We start from the raw sequence: 18,837 nt of genomic DNA on the forward strand, positions 1-18,837 counted from the left end.
ACTCTCTCTCCTCAAATGCCCAGCTAGGCACAAATAAGGTCAATCTTTCCATCTCCCAATCAGGAAATACATGCAACAAGTTGTGACTGAAAAGGTGCCAAGCTGTTTCTACAGAGGCTTGAAGAAAAACTGTGATGCAAACCAATAGCAATGCATTTCCTTTCCCTCCCCCACCCACCAGTGCATGTTCACTAACATGCCTTAACTTCTAAAACACCCAGGGGTCTCCACAAGCACAACCAGCTCCCTGCTTCATAAAACGGCAGAGATGGCTATTCATGTGGAGGGAGCTTGGAAATGGCAACAGGAGGGAGGAGCTAGCAAACTCATTCCCACTGGATTCCATCACAGTGTTTATTTTACACACATTGAACACTTGATTCATATATTAAAGATGCAAGACTAACAGCAGCAAATTTAGCTTTTTTTTAGCTTGAATGGGAGTGTACGAGGTCCCTGTGCAGACACACCCTTGTTGACAACAATCCTTTCATTTATTAACCACTTTGTATTGAGCACAGCAATTATATTGAAAATAAAATGTGCTTTGAGATTCCCACAAACGTGGACTGCAATTCTGTGAAGTCAGACAGCTTACATGTAATTGATTTCAGTGGGATTTAACTGCGCACAAGGTTGCAGCCATCGTAATTTTGAATGGAGGACAGAAAAGCTGAATTATGGAGTCCTGCATTTAGGGATTTTCCTCATTGTCGCCAAGTAAATTCAACTTTAAATCAAACTGCATTGGTTACAGAAGACTGGCACACATGAGAAACCCCGAGTAACTCAAGTATGACCCAGCGCAAAAATGGAAGTTCAAAAGGAAGAATTTTCCTAGATTTTCTTCACAGAATATAGAGGCTTGTTAAGCATTTAAGGAAATACTGAGACACTATTATTATTTTTTAGCTTATATCAAAAGTAATTTTCTCTGCTGTATTTATCTCAAAAACTAAAAGAGAAATGGAGCAATATGAAATTATTTCATGATGTTTCTTTAGGTCAAGTGTCTAATATGGTAAGCCAGCTCAAAAACTGCCCCCGCCCTGTAAAATATCATAGGAAGAAAAGGAATAATGTTTATTTTAAGTTACAGTGACCCTGCCCAGTGGAGCTTAGCATCTAAATTTTCAAAGTGAAAGAGACAATAGTTAGAAGGAAGAAAAAAGGGGAGCAAGGGGGGAAAGCAATAGAGAGGAGAGGGGTAGCTTTAACAACAAGATACACATGTAAGCAAATGCCACTGAAGATACTTAAGTGTGGAATGAAGTTTTAAGCCAAAGGCTGCTTTACTTAAAGCATCACTATGCTCTGTCAATATTCATTCATAATGGAGATGAATGGCTATGCAAATCTCTCTTAGATACATGTGACAATCAGTCATACCTAGGGAAATCTGAAGACGGGAATGTTTTCATGCAGATTTTCAGTTTTAGGTAGCAAGTACGAGACATGCTTTTGCTCTAGCCAAGATGTGCAAGTCATGCAGGTTTGCCTGAATAGAAATCTTCAGGAAAGCAGTGACATCACACTTTACTCATGCCATTCTTTTTTTTTGCGTAGGACGAAATCTGAATGATGTTCTCCAGTTTTATAGTTTTCTACAGAAGGGAACAGGAGACCTCTGGTGGCCAAACAGACTATTGGCACTTACATTATTTTCTGTTCTGATCCTGTGAAAGCTCATAAACAGAAGGGCCTATGGAGCATCTTATTACAAGAAATCACCAACTCCAAAGGTACCAGAATAACATGCCTACTCTTCTGAAATATGCTCTATGTAAACAGGAAATAAAAGTCACTTGATCTTTTAAAACAAGTATTTTTTATGCTTTACAAGTTAATAAGCTTGCCTTGCTCATCAGCATCAACACAAAAAAGTGTGATCACAGGCTATACACCTAAAATATGCACAATTACAAAGACAGCACAGTGACCTAAAACATTTGTTACGTTTGTAGAGTAGTTTTACAAGTACCTAAGCTGAAGCTATGAATGAGAGTAGCATGTTACAGAAATCTGCAAAAAAATGCCACTGCATGAAAGCAAGACATTAATGCATTCCTAGACAATTAACTCTCCTTTGAAATGTAAACCCTATTTGTCTTCTTCAAACGAAAAGAAATGGGCATATATGATTATGTTCAAATAATTTTAAGTGTAAATTTCATAACCTAAATTTTATTATACTTTTTTTAAAAAAACGACAATTGTCCAACCAGCTGTACATAGACATTTCACATTCACAACACACACAAAACTTCTGTAATGTAGAATAGACTTGCTTTACTAGGTAATGTACAGAACAAATTCCTGATAGTCTGTGCCTAGCATCTACCAATCAGGCTGTGTGGACAGAAAGTTTAGCATCAAGCAGCACTAGCTAGGTGCTAAGGGAAGTATTTACAACCCAAGAAAAAACAAGTTAGTTTAGATTATGACATCAACACTTCCCATTTTAAAAATCCCCTATCAGTATATACTGTACCATAAAACATAATGAAAGGTTAAAAACCACTAAACCACTGAGCCTAGGGCTTGCTGATCAGAAGGACGGCGGTTCGAATCCCCCCGATGGGGTGAGCTCCTATTGCTCGGTCCCTGCTCCTGCCCACCTAGCAGTTCAAAAGCACGTCAAAGTGCAAGTAGATAAACAGGTACCACTCTGGCGGGAAGGTAAACAGTGTTTCCGTGTGCTGCTCTGGTTCGCCAGAAGCGACTTAAGTCATGCTGACCACATAACCCAGAAGCTGTCTACAGACAAACGCTGGCTCCCTCAGCCTATATAGCGAGATGAGCACGCAACCCCAGAGTCATCCGCGACTGGACCTAACGGTCAGGGGTACCTGTACCTTTAGGCCTGGCAGAACAGGAAAGTTTTCAGCAGGCCTTTTAACTATCACTCTGATGTGCAGGGTTCAATCCTGTGTAGTCTACTCCTGCAGCCAAAACTGTAGGATTTAACCCCTGCAGAGAGCAAGATTGAACTCTGCGCATCAGCTGGTTTAGTGGGGGGGCTTAAGCTTACTAGTTGCTTCCTCACTCATTAGTTTCTTCCCACATCCCTGTGGACCAGCATTGACAGGTAGGCAAGCCTGCCAACCATCAGTCAGCTGAGCATAATTATGATGTCAGATGACTGAAAGGTGGCTGGTCCTGCCCATCTGACAAAATTTGCCTATGGGTATCTGGTGAGATAAAGATCTGGACCACTTGATCAACAAAGTTCCCAGTCTGATCTAAGGGATGCATATGGGGGGGGGGGCTGGGCAATATATTGATATATTGCCCAGGACCGGGATAAGAAGCAGACCCTCTGCTAGAGGGAGCTGCTAGCAGAGGGACTCAGGAGCAGTGGCAGTTTCACCCACAATATATCGCTGAGTGAAACCTCCATCCCACTCTGCCCTCAAGTGACGCAGAGGGAGAAACAAGCTGTATCAGCGAGGCATCAATACAGCTTGTTCCTCCCTCTGCATCTTTAAACTGCTTGACTGAGCAGTGAGAGCACAGTGGCTGTTTCAGCTGGGGAAGGGGGAACCTTCCCGATCCCCAGCTGAAGCTGCGTTGTCCAGCTGGCAAGCACCTAGGTGAGAGCTGGGGCAGTTTCACCTCAGTGTCTCGCAGATAGAGGCCAATGCACCTTGTCTTTTCAGCAGCACAGTATATCACCAAACCGCTGTTTGGCTGGCAATACACCGCAATGTTGAAAACCTGCTATCGCCCAGCCCTAATATATAGTTAGGAATGTCCCTTTCCACCATTACAGTAGACATGAATATTGAGTCAAAGGGACTAGGCAATTTATACCAAGCAACACCAACAGAAGAGCAGCAGTTGATAAACATGTGTACCTTTCTTATATGATGGAATTTAAGTGTATTTTGCACCTGAGGGTTGGAATCTCTATTTAATTTATATTAATAACATGATCAGTGGTCTTAGGCATTATTTCAATCATGCAGAGGCTCTTTCCAGTTTCCAACATAGGCTTCTTAGTCAGTGGTTCAAATTCCACTGCATTTTGATACAACAAGAAGTCTTGATCAAGCAGCAAATAGGACATGAAGATAAGTCTAACAGTGATGTGAATTTCACACTAATTTAACAGCTGCTAAAACCCTTTACCAGTTTCCTGCAAGACAACATCAAAAATGGGAGGGGGGGAGAGAGAGAGAATAATATTGAATTTAAAAATTATGCAATTCAAGCATTTGGTTTTGGTTTTGAAAAAAACTCACTAAATTATACAGTATTCCGTATGAAAATATGAAGTTTCATTGTAGACTTTAAAACAGAAGAAATGTTAACGAGCAACTATAGTAATTAATTGTTAGTGAGGATAGGAGGAGGACATGAATACCATGTTTCAGCAACTTGATATGCGGTACATTGACTTAAACCGGCATCTAAACCATGCTGTCTCTATACATTGAAGACAACTGCTAAAATTACGTGTGCAGCTCAACCACCATTAAGTACTTGAGACTGCAATCCTAAACATACTTACTATACAGTAAGCCCCAGTGAACACACTAGGATTTGCAGCTCCGTCTTGTAAGTATTTATTCAGAAGTAATTTTCTCCTATTTCCGCGAGAGTTAAGAATGTGCTTAACCAGCTTCCTGAACACAGTTATGGATCATTCCCCAATTCTTGATCTGGAGGACTGCCCATCCAGTCCAAGTTCTGTTTAAATATACAGATCCTTAAGAAGGAAAAGCAAAAAGGATCCCTGCAGAGCCTCAGACCTAGAGAGCACAATGAGCATGTGCAAAGGTTACCTGATCACACTCATTCCCTCTATAGTGAGCTATATTGTATTTCTATTTAAATTACAGTCATTTTGAAACCTGTATAATAAATTACCCTATACTAATTTTATGCAAAAATCTATTCCTTTTTTTGGCAATGCATTTCCTCTTTGTTGGTGATGTGTAAGTGGTTACCCTATGAGGTACTCAGGAAAACCAGTACATGTACCAGAAGCCTGACTTCTGTCTTCTGGGTTTCTGAGGGTTTTCCTGTTGTTATTCTGTCTCTCACAGCTACAATAAGCCTACAATTAAAATTATGGGCTGGTCATTTCTTCATCAGAGGGCAAATGGGCAAATTTAGCAGGGGATCAAATACTTCCCCCCATTTAAAATTTGAAAAATTGTTCATCATGTTTTAATCTCTCTGCTGCTAACTTATATAAGTAAATAAAAATTTACTTTGATAAAAATATTTCTAAAATTGGTAGCAGTTCTTCATAAAAGCAAGGTGACAGAATACTGGAGTAATTCCTGAAAATTAATTACATAGTGAGGATAATATTCACACTTTAGTGTTTTAAAAATCATTTAACTAGAGAGGTGGCAATCTCTCAATTTTACCAACAGAGGTTTCTTAAGTATAGTTGTACTGTACTTCTTTTTCTCTGCACTAATCCCATGCTTTTTCTTATTTACTCTCTTCTACATCTTGTGCGGTAAAAATAGAATACTACTTAATGCCTATCTAACGCCTTTCAAGTGTCTGAAGTGATTTGCGTATACTATTTAGCACAACAATCCTGTAATGCAGGCCACTTTTCTTGTCCCCCTGTGGCAGTTTTGAAGCCAAGGCCAAGAGAAAAGTGGCTTGCCCCTGAATTCATGGCAGGGGTAAGATTTGAACCAGGGACCTCCTGGCTCAACTCCTAGCCACATTACGCCAATGGGGATCTCAATTACTGCATTGCAATCCTGCTCATGCCTCCTAAGAAATAAGACCCACTGAGTTCAATGGGACGTATTCCCAGGTATGTATGTACAGGGACTGCAGCCTAACTACACTAGCTTTAATCACTGTGGGCCCAATCCAAAGAAAGTTGCTGCAGATTGCTTGTGTAGCAGCTTTCTTTTCTACCACTCACACCACCATCCACAGGCTCCATCATAAAAACTCTCCTTTTGAAACTGCTCTGTGTTTAAGCAGCTTACAACACAATGAATTGTGTGTGGGCTGGGTTGCACTATTTGTGGAAACAGAAGGGGGAAAGCCCAATGCATGAGTACTGTATTTGCTAAAGCGTTTCTGTTTACTAAGTAACAGCCGGCTACCATTGGAAAGTGGGCACTTAACCAAAGCTATGCTAATAAGGGACAAAAGCATGAACTACTGTTAAGTACATCTTAAGAGATGCGGAAATATTAACACTGATGGTCTAAAGCAGAGGTGCGGAATCTGCGGTCTGCTGGATGTCAATGATCAATGTGTGTAACAAGTGATGGTGTTGGGAGTTGTAGCCATTTCTGGAAGGCCACCAGTTCTATATCCCTGGTATTAAGCCACTGACTTCCTAATCTAATGCAAACAGATCTATCTACTCAGAAATAAGTTCCACTGTGTTCCATGGGCTTCACTACCAGGTGTGTTTAGGAAAGGATTATAGCCTCAAGTGTATAGCCATCTCCAAGTAAATACTCACGACATATGTTACCTGAGACTAATTCATCTACCCATCCATCTTTCAGATTCACCCCTCGTTATTTTTGGTGCAAAATTCTACAACTCTGATTAGGACGCTGTGCCAAAAATAGTGAATAGGATATTCCTTTCTAAATCATCAGCACCACCATCACCATGACTTTCCCAGCCTGTTGCTTTTCCTTTTCAGAAAAGGGAAACAGATGAATAAATCCAACAGGTGTTTTTTTTTTTTAAAAAAAAATGTTGCTAGGGCTATGAAAATGATTGTTTTCTGAGCAGGACTACTAGCTTCCGACAGCAGCTAACACGAAACACGGAAAAATGATTTCAGTTGAACAGAGAAGAACAGGGTGGAGCCAGAAGGCACTAAAGAATGAAACATGAACAAGACTTGGCTCTTGTAGTCTATGCTCAGCTGCACATTCGAACAGCCACCGCATTACTGGCATACCAGTATTACTGCTAACATCAACAACAATAACCCACCCGCTCTTTCACGTGACTTTTTTTTTTTTACAGTTCATCAAAACAGAGTTGAGTACTGGCCTATCGAAATTCTGGTTATACTGAACAGGGTTTGTGCCCTAGATATGTAGTTTTCCAGTACACTTGTTTCCCTGAGGCTGGAGGGGTATTCTCTAGTTGTTTCAGAGAGTTGCAAGGTGGTAGAGGAGAGGCATAATGGTCTGTGGCAGGCAGGTTTTGCAGGATATTGCAGCGCTTCAGATCATGTTTATCCAAAGGCGACAAGTGGGGGGGGGGGGTGGAAAGAAGAAATGATAATGCACATGACAGGCAATAATTCCATTTCATGCCAATATCTATTTCTGATTCCAGCCTGAGTAACATTTATTTGTATCTGTGTAACCCACTCTTCATCGATTCTGATACCAGGGTAGGGTACGACAAAACCACCACAACAACCAATTTCAAACACAAACACTAGCAATGCACGAATAACAAATGCATCAAAACAAAAGCAACTATTTAGTAACATAGGCACCTAAAATAAAAGCAACTGGGTAAAAACCACACAGTCATGGTTACAATGCCTGAGCAAACAAGTAAGTTTTCACCTGGGGCCACAATGATAGCAGAGAAGCTGCTTGCCTTATTTAGGAGAGAAATGCCGCGGTGCCATCACAGAGAAGGGCCCATCCTGCACCAGCATGGAACTGACGTGGGGCATGAAGCAGAGCCTGCTCTGAAGATCTTAAGGCACAGGGAGGCAAAAGTGCTCCTTCACCTCTTTCGGTCCCAAGTCATTTCAGGCTTTAAAGGAAAGCACCAGGACTCTGAAGCAAAAGGGCAGACAATACGATTTGTTCAGTGTAACACGATACCATCTGGCTGCACTGATAAAAATTATGGCAGCCGCATTCCACACTAATTGAAGCTCCCAAGCCATCTTCAAGGGCAGCCCCACATACAAAGCATTAGGGCATGCCCTCCCACAATCCTGTTTTGGAAACGAAAAAAATAAATAACAACATTTATGCATTACTTAGCTATCCCGCCCTTTCTCCAAGGAGCTCACAATGAGGCGAAAGAGATAGTGACTTGCTCAAGGCCAACCAGCAAGTCCCATAGCTCAGCACAGATTTGCAGCAGTTTTCTCCACAAGTCACTGTTCACAGCTGCAGTTCAAGGTACATTCTCCACTGAGGCCTTTTTATAACGGTAACACCTAAAGTGGGCCATGGGGACGGCTCTGATTTCACAAATGCTGATATGGGTAGGAGGCCAGTTTCATGTAGTATCTGGAAGTGATACCTGGATGCATCAGACACCCAAAATAAGTTTTGTCCCTCTTAGCTTGCAAATTTCCCTAATCACGTACACCTTCTTCTAAGCCACTTCATTGTCCAGCCTCAGAGTATTCCTCAAAGTAACAATATCATTTCTAATTATTTTTACGCCTCTCAAATGTAAGCTTTCCATCCACATTTTTGCATTACTGCACTTAACAAAACAAGTCAAATAGTAACTTCTATAAGGGTAAAAACTGGCCAGACGCTGTTTAAAAAAACAGCTTGGCTATAAATAACATTTTATATTGCAGTATAGCCTCAATTATCCAAAGGTGGGTAAGTAAGGAGGCCCGGATGGGTAATAAAGGACATATTTCTAATCAGAATTGTAGACAAAGGCAACAGCTATTGACACAAGAGTTTGCTTGGCAATTGGTTGTATGGGAATTAGATAATAAAAACAACAATCAGTTTTTTGGATCAGAAAAGTTTAGATAGTAGTAGTCTTACTGCATTATACAACAAGGTACTTCATAAGGCATACAGTCGATATGTGCTTAGAAAAATAAACTGGAGGGCATAAAAGGGCATCTTTATGGGCTCCGAGAATATTTCTCTTAAACATGAAGTAAGAAATATAGGTTGCCATCCACAACCCTTTAGACAGAGAATGCTCTGATTTAATCGTTCTTAATTTCACGCCATATATTTAAAGCACATTTGCAGATGACATTTAATGCACATCCTGAGAACTGTAACTTAGACCCTACAAAGCTATAATTCCCAGCACCCTTAAAACACTACAATTTCCAGGATTCACTGGGAAAAGCCAGTGCTCTTTTCTGGGGGGACACATACCCCTAAACATTTTGTGACTCTACGTTTGGCCTCATGGAGGGGCAGTATTTCAATATGAGAGTACCCCTAAACATTTTTAGGGGGGGAAAGCACTGGGAAAAGTTATGCGTTTTAAATGTGCTTTAGACGTGTGAATGTGGCCAAGAGCTGTAAATCAAAAATATCCTAACTCAACTAATTTACAGGTTGCACAGAAAGAACTGTGTGGCTCGATCCTACGCATGCTTAGTCACTGAGTTCTACTACATTCACTGGGGCTAGCTCCCAAGTAAGTTTGTAGCTGCCTACATAGGTCAACATTTTTAACAGAGCAACCCGAGCCAATTTTGTGTTGCATTGGGGGTTGGGTTGAAGTGACTTAACCTTCCATCCAAGCCCTCCAGCCCTTAACTGCAAAGCTGACTGCAGCATCCCCCAGCTGGTGCAGAGGTTCCCCTTCTACCTGTTGAACATGTGGGTAGGCAGCAGCCAATGAAAAGTGCTGAAACCAGAGGTGGGAGGTAGAGGAGATTCTGAACCAGCCCTACTATTGTGGTGTGGTAGTACTGAGCCCAAATGCTGTGCCAGCTCCAGCCTGGAAATCCATCTGCCCTCAGTACTTGGGTCTGCATACTAATTTAGTAAACTGATACACATTATTGAGAGAAGTATGATCTCAATATGTACCTAAATCCATGCAGATTAAAAATATTTGACTGGCACGGCCGAATTATGGAATTCATAGAATAGAAATCAGAATATCAAGGCACCCTACTTCTTCTTTTCCTCGGTAATTTGGACAGTGTTTTTTGTCGAAGTTTTCTTAATACCGCAAGTCTAACTGATGTAAACATTCAATGTGTCTTGTTTTTCCTAGTTGTAGACACAACTCCAGGAAAGGAAACTTGAAAAACAAATGAAGCAATCGATAAGATTGAGGGGCAGGCCAAGGGACGACTAATAAACCAAGGAACTTCAAAACCCCTTTTTCCATTTGGGAAAGTAATTTCTGACGTGGAAAAGCTCATCCTGGTACCACAGTGGTTTCAGCACTGCTCTTATCAGTCATCACTCTTACAAATACCGACTAGTACTATCCTGAACAACTGCATACCATGAAAGGTTACAGGCTACCTGGTGGGGATGGACTATTATTTTGCAAACCTTTATAACTCAGTGCAAATGTGATAAATTTTGTGGAACTTTGAATCTAGAATCCAGTTTCTTTGCAGACATGAAAAATATCCAATCACCACCATGGCTATGTGATTTCACATCTACATTACTGAAATTCTAGTCCTGGTTCACAGGATATATGGTTCCTCATAATTCATTCCTGTGTGTATTAGAGAAGTCTAATACAGTAATCCACAACTTAGATCTAATTGCATATTTGCTACATTTAAGAATGTGGGATACCAAGTACTAACTTTTAGATAAATCTTTTGTCTTTTTCTAGTTTTCTAGAACATGTTTCTATTATGGGACTGTAAAAACAAAAATAAAATACTGCTTCATTAATTCCCCCACCACCATACACTATTAACAATATTTGTCACATGGTCTAGCTGGCTCAGCTTTGCAAGCTGGTGCCCATTTAACCCTATTACCAAGGCTAGATTCCCAGTTTTCGTATATATAAAGCAAGTTGATAGCTCTTATAGAATCAGAAATAAGGAGAATGTGCAAAATCATTTTGTGATATATAAGCCCTCTCCCACCTTTGTTGTTGTAGCCAATGACAGAAATCACAGCTGTAACTGACATGAAAAAGGAGTAACTATATCCATTGAGATAGGAAAAACAAGAGTCACAATTCAGTTGCCTGGAGATGGAACTTTCAAGTTCCTTTTAAAATTCTCCACACCTTGGGTGAAAGCGACAGCTGCTTATATAAAATGGTGGAGAGACCAATAATTTTAGCATACCTGTTACTAATCAGCAGCATGCTCCCTCACCAAACAAAAAGTAGCAACGTGACTTCATTCTTTTTCGAACTCAGGCCTTACTTCATGTGGAAATTTCTTTAAAAAAACAAAAACTTTTAAAATGGCCTTGAGAATAAGCAACACCAGCATAATCCAACATTGTGAGCAGAGGCCTGTGGTTGAGCGATATAAAACACTGATATTGCAGGGTAGCAATTAGGCTGATTTGGATTTTCAGCCAAAAATCCTTCCTGCAAATCACCCTTTAGCTTCCAGCAAGTCAGCCTATTAAATTGTCCTTTCTTGACCACTTCCAGTCGAAACCTAGTACATACTCAGTTGCACAAAAAACCTGTGCTACATTACCCTGTTGCAGACAAGTTGTATTTTCACACTTTAAAAAAAAAAAACTTCTTTAAAAAAAATCACAGGAAAATGTGCATAATTAGAAAACAATTTGCGTTACATGCAAATTAGGCCACCCAGTTTGAGGGAATTGGAATACGGCAAGTCTATTATTTAAAAATAAAACAACTAAGAGTTAAAATTAGAAATGAAGAACTTCTATATTGTTTGTTTTCCGCGCAGAAATACAGGCAACAAACGTTTGTTTTACCACAGAATCCCCTTCACATGTATTCAAAAGCTCTGCAATATGTCACAGCAGCCTTGCCCAACTGTTTCCGCTGCCACCAGAACAATCCCCCCCCCCCGGTCAGAAAAGATGAGTGGCAACACCATGCAGAATGCCCTGGCTCTCGCCAAGTTTTTTGAGAACCAGGGCGTTCCTGCACACAATGATGCCACTTGGCTTCCTTGCCCCCGGGGTAAGAAGCCGAGCAGCAATCCTTTGTGGAATGCTCAGGCTCTCAGAGAAATTTGCAAGATACAGGGCACTGGTGGTGGAAGGAGGGGGGGCAGCGTTAATTCTTCTTTCGCCTGAGGTGGAGAAATGGGCCGCCTCTGCACCTAAGAGCCCAGTCAGACTTGGGAGACATTATTTGCTTCACAAAACACATTCTGCTCCATGGGCCACCACTGGGTGGCTGGGAAGGCCCGGCCAGATGGGCGGGGTATAAGTAATAAATTATTATTATTAATTATTATTATTATTATTATTATTATTACTTGACCATCCCTGTCCAAATACTGAACTCGGACAATGAGTTCAACGGCACTTACACCCAGTTAAGTGGTCATGGGACTACAGTCTTCTGTAATAATTATTTAAATGCAGCCCCCTATTAACGAGCTAAAAATTAAGAATCACAAGACTGCATTTCCTTCAAATACATTTTGATAAAACAAATAAAAGGTTCAAATTATACTTGTGTTTTAAGAGCTAGCTCATTTTGCCAGTTACTAAAATTAGTTAGTCATAATTTTTTTGCTAGGGCGGAGTGCAGACTTGATAACATTATCTTGCAAGATTCTTGTAGAATGTCATGCTCATCCATGAAGTTAACTGAGTGACGTTGGTAGTCACTATTTCTTTTCTCAGTATTTAATGGATCACAAATGTTATGTCTGCATAAGCCCTTCAAATCAAATACCTTTATTGGCATCACAGTATAAAACATTTCAGATCACTGGGATAATTAAAAGGACAAGGGTGAAGCTGTCGAAGGTCGTAAGGTCACACTGCGATCGTGTGCACTTGCCCTGTCTGTTCCCCGAAATCAGGGTTCGTTGGGAACCCTTTCGGGTAAAATTGTGGCTAAAAAGGAAGCTACTAAAGCAGTGATATCTTTGTCCCAATCTGCCAGGAGAAACCTCATTTGACATCTTCTCGGAGTTATAGGCCCGAGGTCCAACATTTTGCTCAGCATCTGTTGGAGAGGTCTACTATGTGGAGAGCAATCTAAGAGAATGTGGTCCATTGAATCAGGTACTTCTTGGTTGCAGGCCCACAGACAGGCTTGATATGGGGTATGTGAGAATCTACTTTTGGTCACTGCAGAGGGGAAGGCATTTAATCTCGTGAGCATAAAGGCTCTTTGATAGGAAGGGGGCATACACTGAGGAACCACAGCAGCTCTTGTTCTCTCTCCCCCTCTCATGCTCCCCTCCACATAAAAAGCAACTTGGACATGCAGTTATGGAGGTTTTAAAGTGGGGAACTAAGGGTCCGTGAGATGGAACACACCCGACTACTCTTCAAATAAAACTCCTGTTGGCACCTACCTAACACTACTGAATTGGTGCCCCTAATGAAATCACAGTGAGGAAAGTGGCTCCCTTTTACTCTCTTCCCCCATAATCAAAAACTTTCTTTAAAATTTGACAGCTTTCTTTCCTAGGGGTGCCTCTCTCATATCTGCTACTTCAGATCAATTGCCCACAAAAAATAAAGAAATAAATCTTTTTCACTTAACCCATAGCTGTGAAGGCAGACCTTGTGGAAAAAGCTACTGCTACTATCCTTCTGAAATGTGGCAGGATTCACTCCCATAGAAATTTAATAACATTATTCCAAAAATAAAGAAGTTATAGATATTTCTTTTAATATATATATATATGTATATACATAAAGATGTCCAGCACAAATGCTGCTGGATCAATCTGCCTATTTCTGGAGGGTTTACTATGCAAATCTTATCCACTTCTATCAAAAGAGAGTTTTCTTTTTTAAAAAATACACCTATACAGTCATACCTCATGTTGCGTTCTGCTCTTGTTACGGACTTTCAGCTTATGAATGTGGAAAACCCAGAAGTGTTTACTTCCAGGCTCGCCACTCGCGCATGCGCAGAAATGATCTGCACGCTTTGCACATGCGCAGAAGTGCCCGATTGCGCCGTGCACATGCACAGAAGGCACTCTAGTTGCGGAATTTTTGGGGTGCAAACAGCACCCTGAAACGAATTAAGTCCACAACTAGAGGTACCACTCTAATAGTCAAGAAGGATGTGAGGGAAACAAAATCTTGTTTTTTTCCTGAAGCAAAGCTGGACTCCAAATCCAATTAAAAAAGATTCTGAAGGACTTCAAATGAAAGCAGGTTTTCCCCCAAAGCACATCATCAAGGTCTGAACAAAATCATGTGGTCAGCGGACACCCATAGTGTATACCCATTCTAAGAAATTATCATTTTATTATTCCTGGTCAGTGTACACCTAGTGGGGAAAGAGAGAACACCATACAAGAGAGATGTGAAGGGGGGAAAGAGTAGGGAAAACTTCCCAGTGGTTTTATCCCAAAAATTTATGGACAGTACTAAAAACCCTCAATATTAATATTGAAAGTGGGACAGTAAAAACCAGGTGGTTCAGACTCTTAACTGGATTGACCTCTCTTGGGGATGCTAATCTGCTACTTTTCATGAACAGCAAAATGGAGGTGACATAAAATAAATTGGCAGCTGAGGAGTTGGCATGAGGAGGAAGGGGAAACAAACAGCATGAGAACAGGCAGAGATGCAACAGCAGAAACACAGGCATATCAATAGGGATGAAATGCTTTTTCATTAGTTCCTACAGAACTGATTATTAGATATAACCAATTCCTCGCTGCTGTACAGTCCTTTATCACTTACCATCACCTCACCAGATTCGCAGAGCCTGTCTACCCATCCTTAATTCCGCCTCCTAAAATTTGCAAAAATATATTCAAAAGTCAATAATCTCTCACTGCTTTTTCACCAAAAACTCATTTTTAAAACTAGCAATTTCTAAGACACTGTCGATTCAAACATACCCTTTAACATTTATTTCTATACGGAGGTAATATGTACAATATAAAACTTGGTTTAAAAAAGGATTGGAATTAAGTGGACAGTAGCCATGGTTGCTTTCAAAACATACCAGCATATTTTGCAGAAAACAAGAGTTTACGGCAGCAATGAATAATTATAACAAACAGAAATAAATGGTTAACTTGTTGAGAATAAAAGCCACGTTTCCCCCCAAACTGAAATATTTGTTTATTATAAATCAGTTGAGTATGCGGGCAATATTAAACATCACTTAATTTGAAATGTAAATGAATATAAGATCTGGGTTGGTTTTTTTCTTATTATTAATAATAATAATTTTTATTTATACCCCGCCCTCCCCAGCCAAGGCCGGGCTCAGGGCGGCTTACAAGCAATAATAAAAACAAGTTGAATGATTACAACTTAAAAACAATTAAAATACAACATTAAAATAATGAAACATTAAAATATTAAAATGTAGCTTCATCGCAGGAGGAGAAGGAAAAGGAAAAGAAAGAGAGGGAGGGAATCAAATTGGCTCCAAACCAAAGGCCAGGTGCAACAACTCTGTCTTACAGGCCCTTATACAAAATGCATCACAATAAATATTCTAAAACATCTGAAGATGTAATTACAGTAACATGTCTATGATCTCTTTGTTTTTAGCAATATGTACCAACAATGGGTGGCACTGTGGGTTAAACCACTGAGCCCAGGGCTTGCTGATCAAAAGATCAGAGGTTCGAATCCCTGCGATGGGGTGAGCTCCCGTTGCTTGGTCCCTGCTCCTGCCAACCTAGCAGTTCAAAAGCACGCCAAAGTGCAAGTAGATAAATAGGTACCGCTCCGGCGGGAAGGTAAACGGCATTTCTGTGTGCTGCTCTGGTTCGCCAGAAGCGACTTAGTCATGCTGGCCACATGACCCAGAAGCTGTACGCCGGCTCCCTCGGCCACTAAAGCGAGATGAGTGCCACAACCCCAGAGTCGGTCACAACTGGACCTAGTGGTCAGGGGTCCCTTTACCTTTACCATTTACCAACACAGAAAATGAAATCCAACTTAGTCATATTCAAAGAATAGACTATATAAAATCAATGGACTTCAGTTACTTAAACACATTAATTTCAATGAATCTGCTCTGAGCATAACTTACAGATCACCTAGAGTCAAAACATATAATTTTTCAGTTGACAAGTTATCTTGTCTGCACTGATAAGCATATGCCCCAACTTCACTTTTGCAAATAATAATAATAACATGTAAAAGTGAACCTTGAAACTGTTTGTATTGAAGCATTTTTCAAACTAAATAGACATATAAGAATAGCACACATTCTGTGATATTTTCAAACATGAGTCAAGATTTAATGGTCTCTCCTCTTTTAAGGCATGCTTCTTTCTCAACTGAAGTGAGGTCCAGAAGGCTTGTACTGAAAATCCATTATCATTATTATCCTATTAGTCCTTTTTTGCCACGGCAACTTAATGCAACTTACAATATTCTAAGCAAAAAACCAACACATTAAAACAAGCACACCAAAAATCTAAAATAAATTAAGAAAAACTGGAAGAAATATAGACTAGATGTGAAAGCCTCTCCCTATGTTCATACCAAATGCACATTATACATTGGTAGATCACAGAGAAGATTATTGTTGTTGTTTTGTTTTAGGACAGAAATAATTAATGACATCTTTTATTAGACTAGCTAAATATTATGGGTGAACATGACTAGCTATATTGACATTGGTATATTATGATTCCAAGATTTAATATGTCTTAAGAGTTTATTTGGCAAATTTTGGGGTCACACACTGCAAGAAGGATGGTACTGGAAACAGCCAAGAAGTATGGGCAGTGGACAGGTGAGCAGAAAGAGCAAGGGAAACACTACGGACCCACTGGGAGGTTCAAGACAGATGTGACAAAAACTCCACCTCTGGAAGGGCTGCTATATGTAAAGAAACCTGTTAGAATGTCCTCCACATACAGTTTGTTTATCACTATGTACAGCACACACTCAAAAAGCAGCCCTTTTCACTGGGACTTGGAACACGAACCATTCAGCTGTAATTTATTCTTTAGTGTTGCAAGTCAGTATTAATTGGTGAGATGAGGCGGAGCAGTGGAGCTGCCATCCTGACACCAGCTACACCAGTTTACCTGAATATCTCTGGGGTGGGCAAGGCAGTGGTGAGGTGAGGCTCTGTGGACACACCTTTGGGAATGCTGGATTGGCTCCTCTGGCGTGTCCAGGCAGCCCCAACCTCTCTGCTGCTCACATAAAAGCTGTAACAAAACCAGTCTCGAGAAGTTGGCTCCACAGCTCTGTCCCACCACACTGGCCACTACTGTTGCAAATCCTACGGCAAACAATCCTTTGCTTTCTTGCTTCAGAAGCTTCTCAATACAATATAAGTGATAAAGCACAGTAAAAACTTCACTCTGTACAATCAGAAAGCTCATTGCACTTTGATTCACCATAGAAAGTCAGTAAAGCTTCTGGAAAGTCCTAGTGGAGTAGCTATCAGTTATATTTCTTCTATACAGAAAAGTATTACGGGGTAAAATATGCAAAGACAAAGATAGATAACCGGTAGAACAAAAACATGGTGGGTGAACTACAGAACATGTCCAGATCATTCCCTGGTTGTCTGTTGCTTCCTCTCTTCTCCCAATCAATTCCAAATTCTAGATGATCAGATTTTGCCAGAGCTGTCAACTTTTCCCTTTTCTTGCGAGGAATCCTATTCAGAATAAGGGAATTTCCCTTTAAAAAAGGGAAATGTTGACAGCTATGGATTTTGCCCACCTGGAAAACAGGGCCAATTTTTCTGAATTTCTTGCACTATTCCAAGCATCATATTCAATACACAATTATCTATATTTTTGTTTCCATCATAGTACAGGTGTCTCTAGAGCAACCTGTCCATCTTATTTTTCTAACTTAGAAGTAAAACAGAAACTAGAATAATCCTATTAGTTCTGACTTCACTATAAAAATCAGGTCATTTCACCTTCAGAGAATAATTTCACTTGAGGTTTTTTGCACCTGAATAAACATTTGCCTTGGATGATCTCACTATTTGATTCCTTTGTACTTGATAATACAATATAGTAAGTTGACCTGTGATTTATTGATTTTTTAAATCTATCCAAACTATTCTCCAAATAAACTCAAGGCAGCTAGCAAATATTGGTAAAAACAGAATAGAACCAACAACCATTTTAAAAAATCCAATTAATACATTTAACAATATCCAACTTGTTTAACAAATTCTAGCAACACAAGAGGAAAATGGAACTGACATAGCAATAATTACCAAATTAACCAAAAACCTTTTATTTCCAAAGCCAGGTCTTCACCAACTGCCTAAAGCAGTATAGTCTTAAGGCCTGAAAACCTCACTTAACAATGTACTCTTTAGGGTTGGTGCCACAACAGAAAAGGACCTACCCCTAGGTGACACTAATGTTACCTCCCAAAACAGAGAGATTTGAAACAGGTTGCAAGGTGAATAGCTCAAAATTCTTTTTTTAAAAACCCTCTTGGGGGCACTTCAAGGAAAAATGAGTTTTCCTATATTGTTTTTTCCTGCTGGTTGTCACAGCTCATCAAGAAGTTCCAGGAGTGTGTAGGTCTATCATACTTCAAAACACGTGCTTTAATAAATGCACAGACAATTATAAAACACATTTTAAGCCTGTATAGGCAACCCCCGATTCGTATGGGGTTTGTGTTCTGGGACGTTGAGCATTTGCATGAAATCACATGCAAGTGAGACACCTCTTTCCGTTCCTGTTCTGTCCCTGCCCTTTTAGTGATGTCTTTTATGATGTTTCCAAGTTACTTCCAGATTCAGTGGGGGGGTGTGTGTGTGTGTGTGTTCTGGGACGTTGAGCATTTGCATGAAATCACATGCAAGTGAGACACCTCTTTCCGTTCCTGTTCTGTCCCTGCCCTTTTAGTGATGTCTTTTATGATGTTTCCAAGTTACTTCCAGATTCAGTGGGGGGGGGGGTGTGTGTGTGCGCGCGCGCGCACAATCACACACATATTGGATGTGCCTAAAATGAGAGTTACCTGTATAATAGAAATAAAAAAGTTCCTTCCAGTAGCACCTTAAAGACCAACTAAGTTAGTTCTTGGTATGAGCTCATACCAAGAA

At 40.3% G+C, this 18,837-nt stretch overlaps 1 protein-coding gene across 15 annotated transcripts in view; it reads right to left on the bottom strand.

The window, feature by feature from the left end:
• The window catches only part of BBX (BBX high mobility group box domain containing), a 119,335-nt gene that overhangs the window by 67,635 nt on the left and 32,863 nt on the right, over nt 1-18,837 (bottom strand). For 8 of the 15 annotated variants that reach the window (XM_083498608.1, XM_083498614.1, XM_083498611.1 and 5 more), the window contains one exon: nt 14,511-14,562. The exons of 6 other annotated variants lie outside the window; for them this stretch is intronic. In XM_083498608.1, the coding sequence (XP_083354734.1) occupies nt 14,511-14,513 (3 nt within the window). In that variant the 5' untranslated portion in view covers nt 14,514-14,562. Of the gene's footprint in view, nt 1-7,569; nt 7,755-14,510; nt 14,563-18,837 lie in introns of all 15 variants that reach the window. One more of the 15 variants, XM_083498601.1, reaches the window with a different exon arrangement.

This window comes from Podarcis liolepis (genome assembly GCF_965112155.1).
Source record: "Podarcis liolepis genome assembly, chromosome: 4".
Lineage (NCBI taxonomy): Eukaryota > Metazoa > Chordata > Lepidosauria > Squamata > Lacertidae > Podarcis > Podarcis liolepis.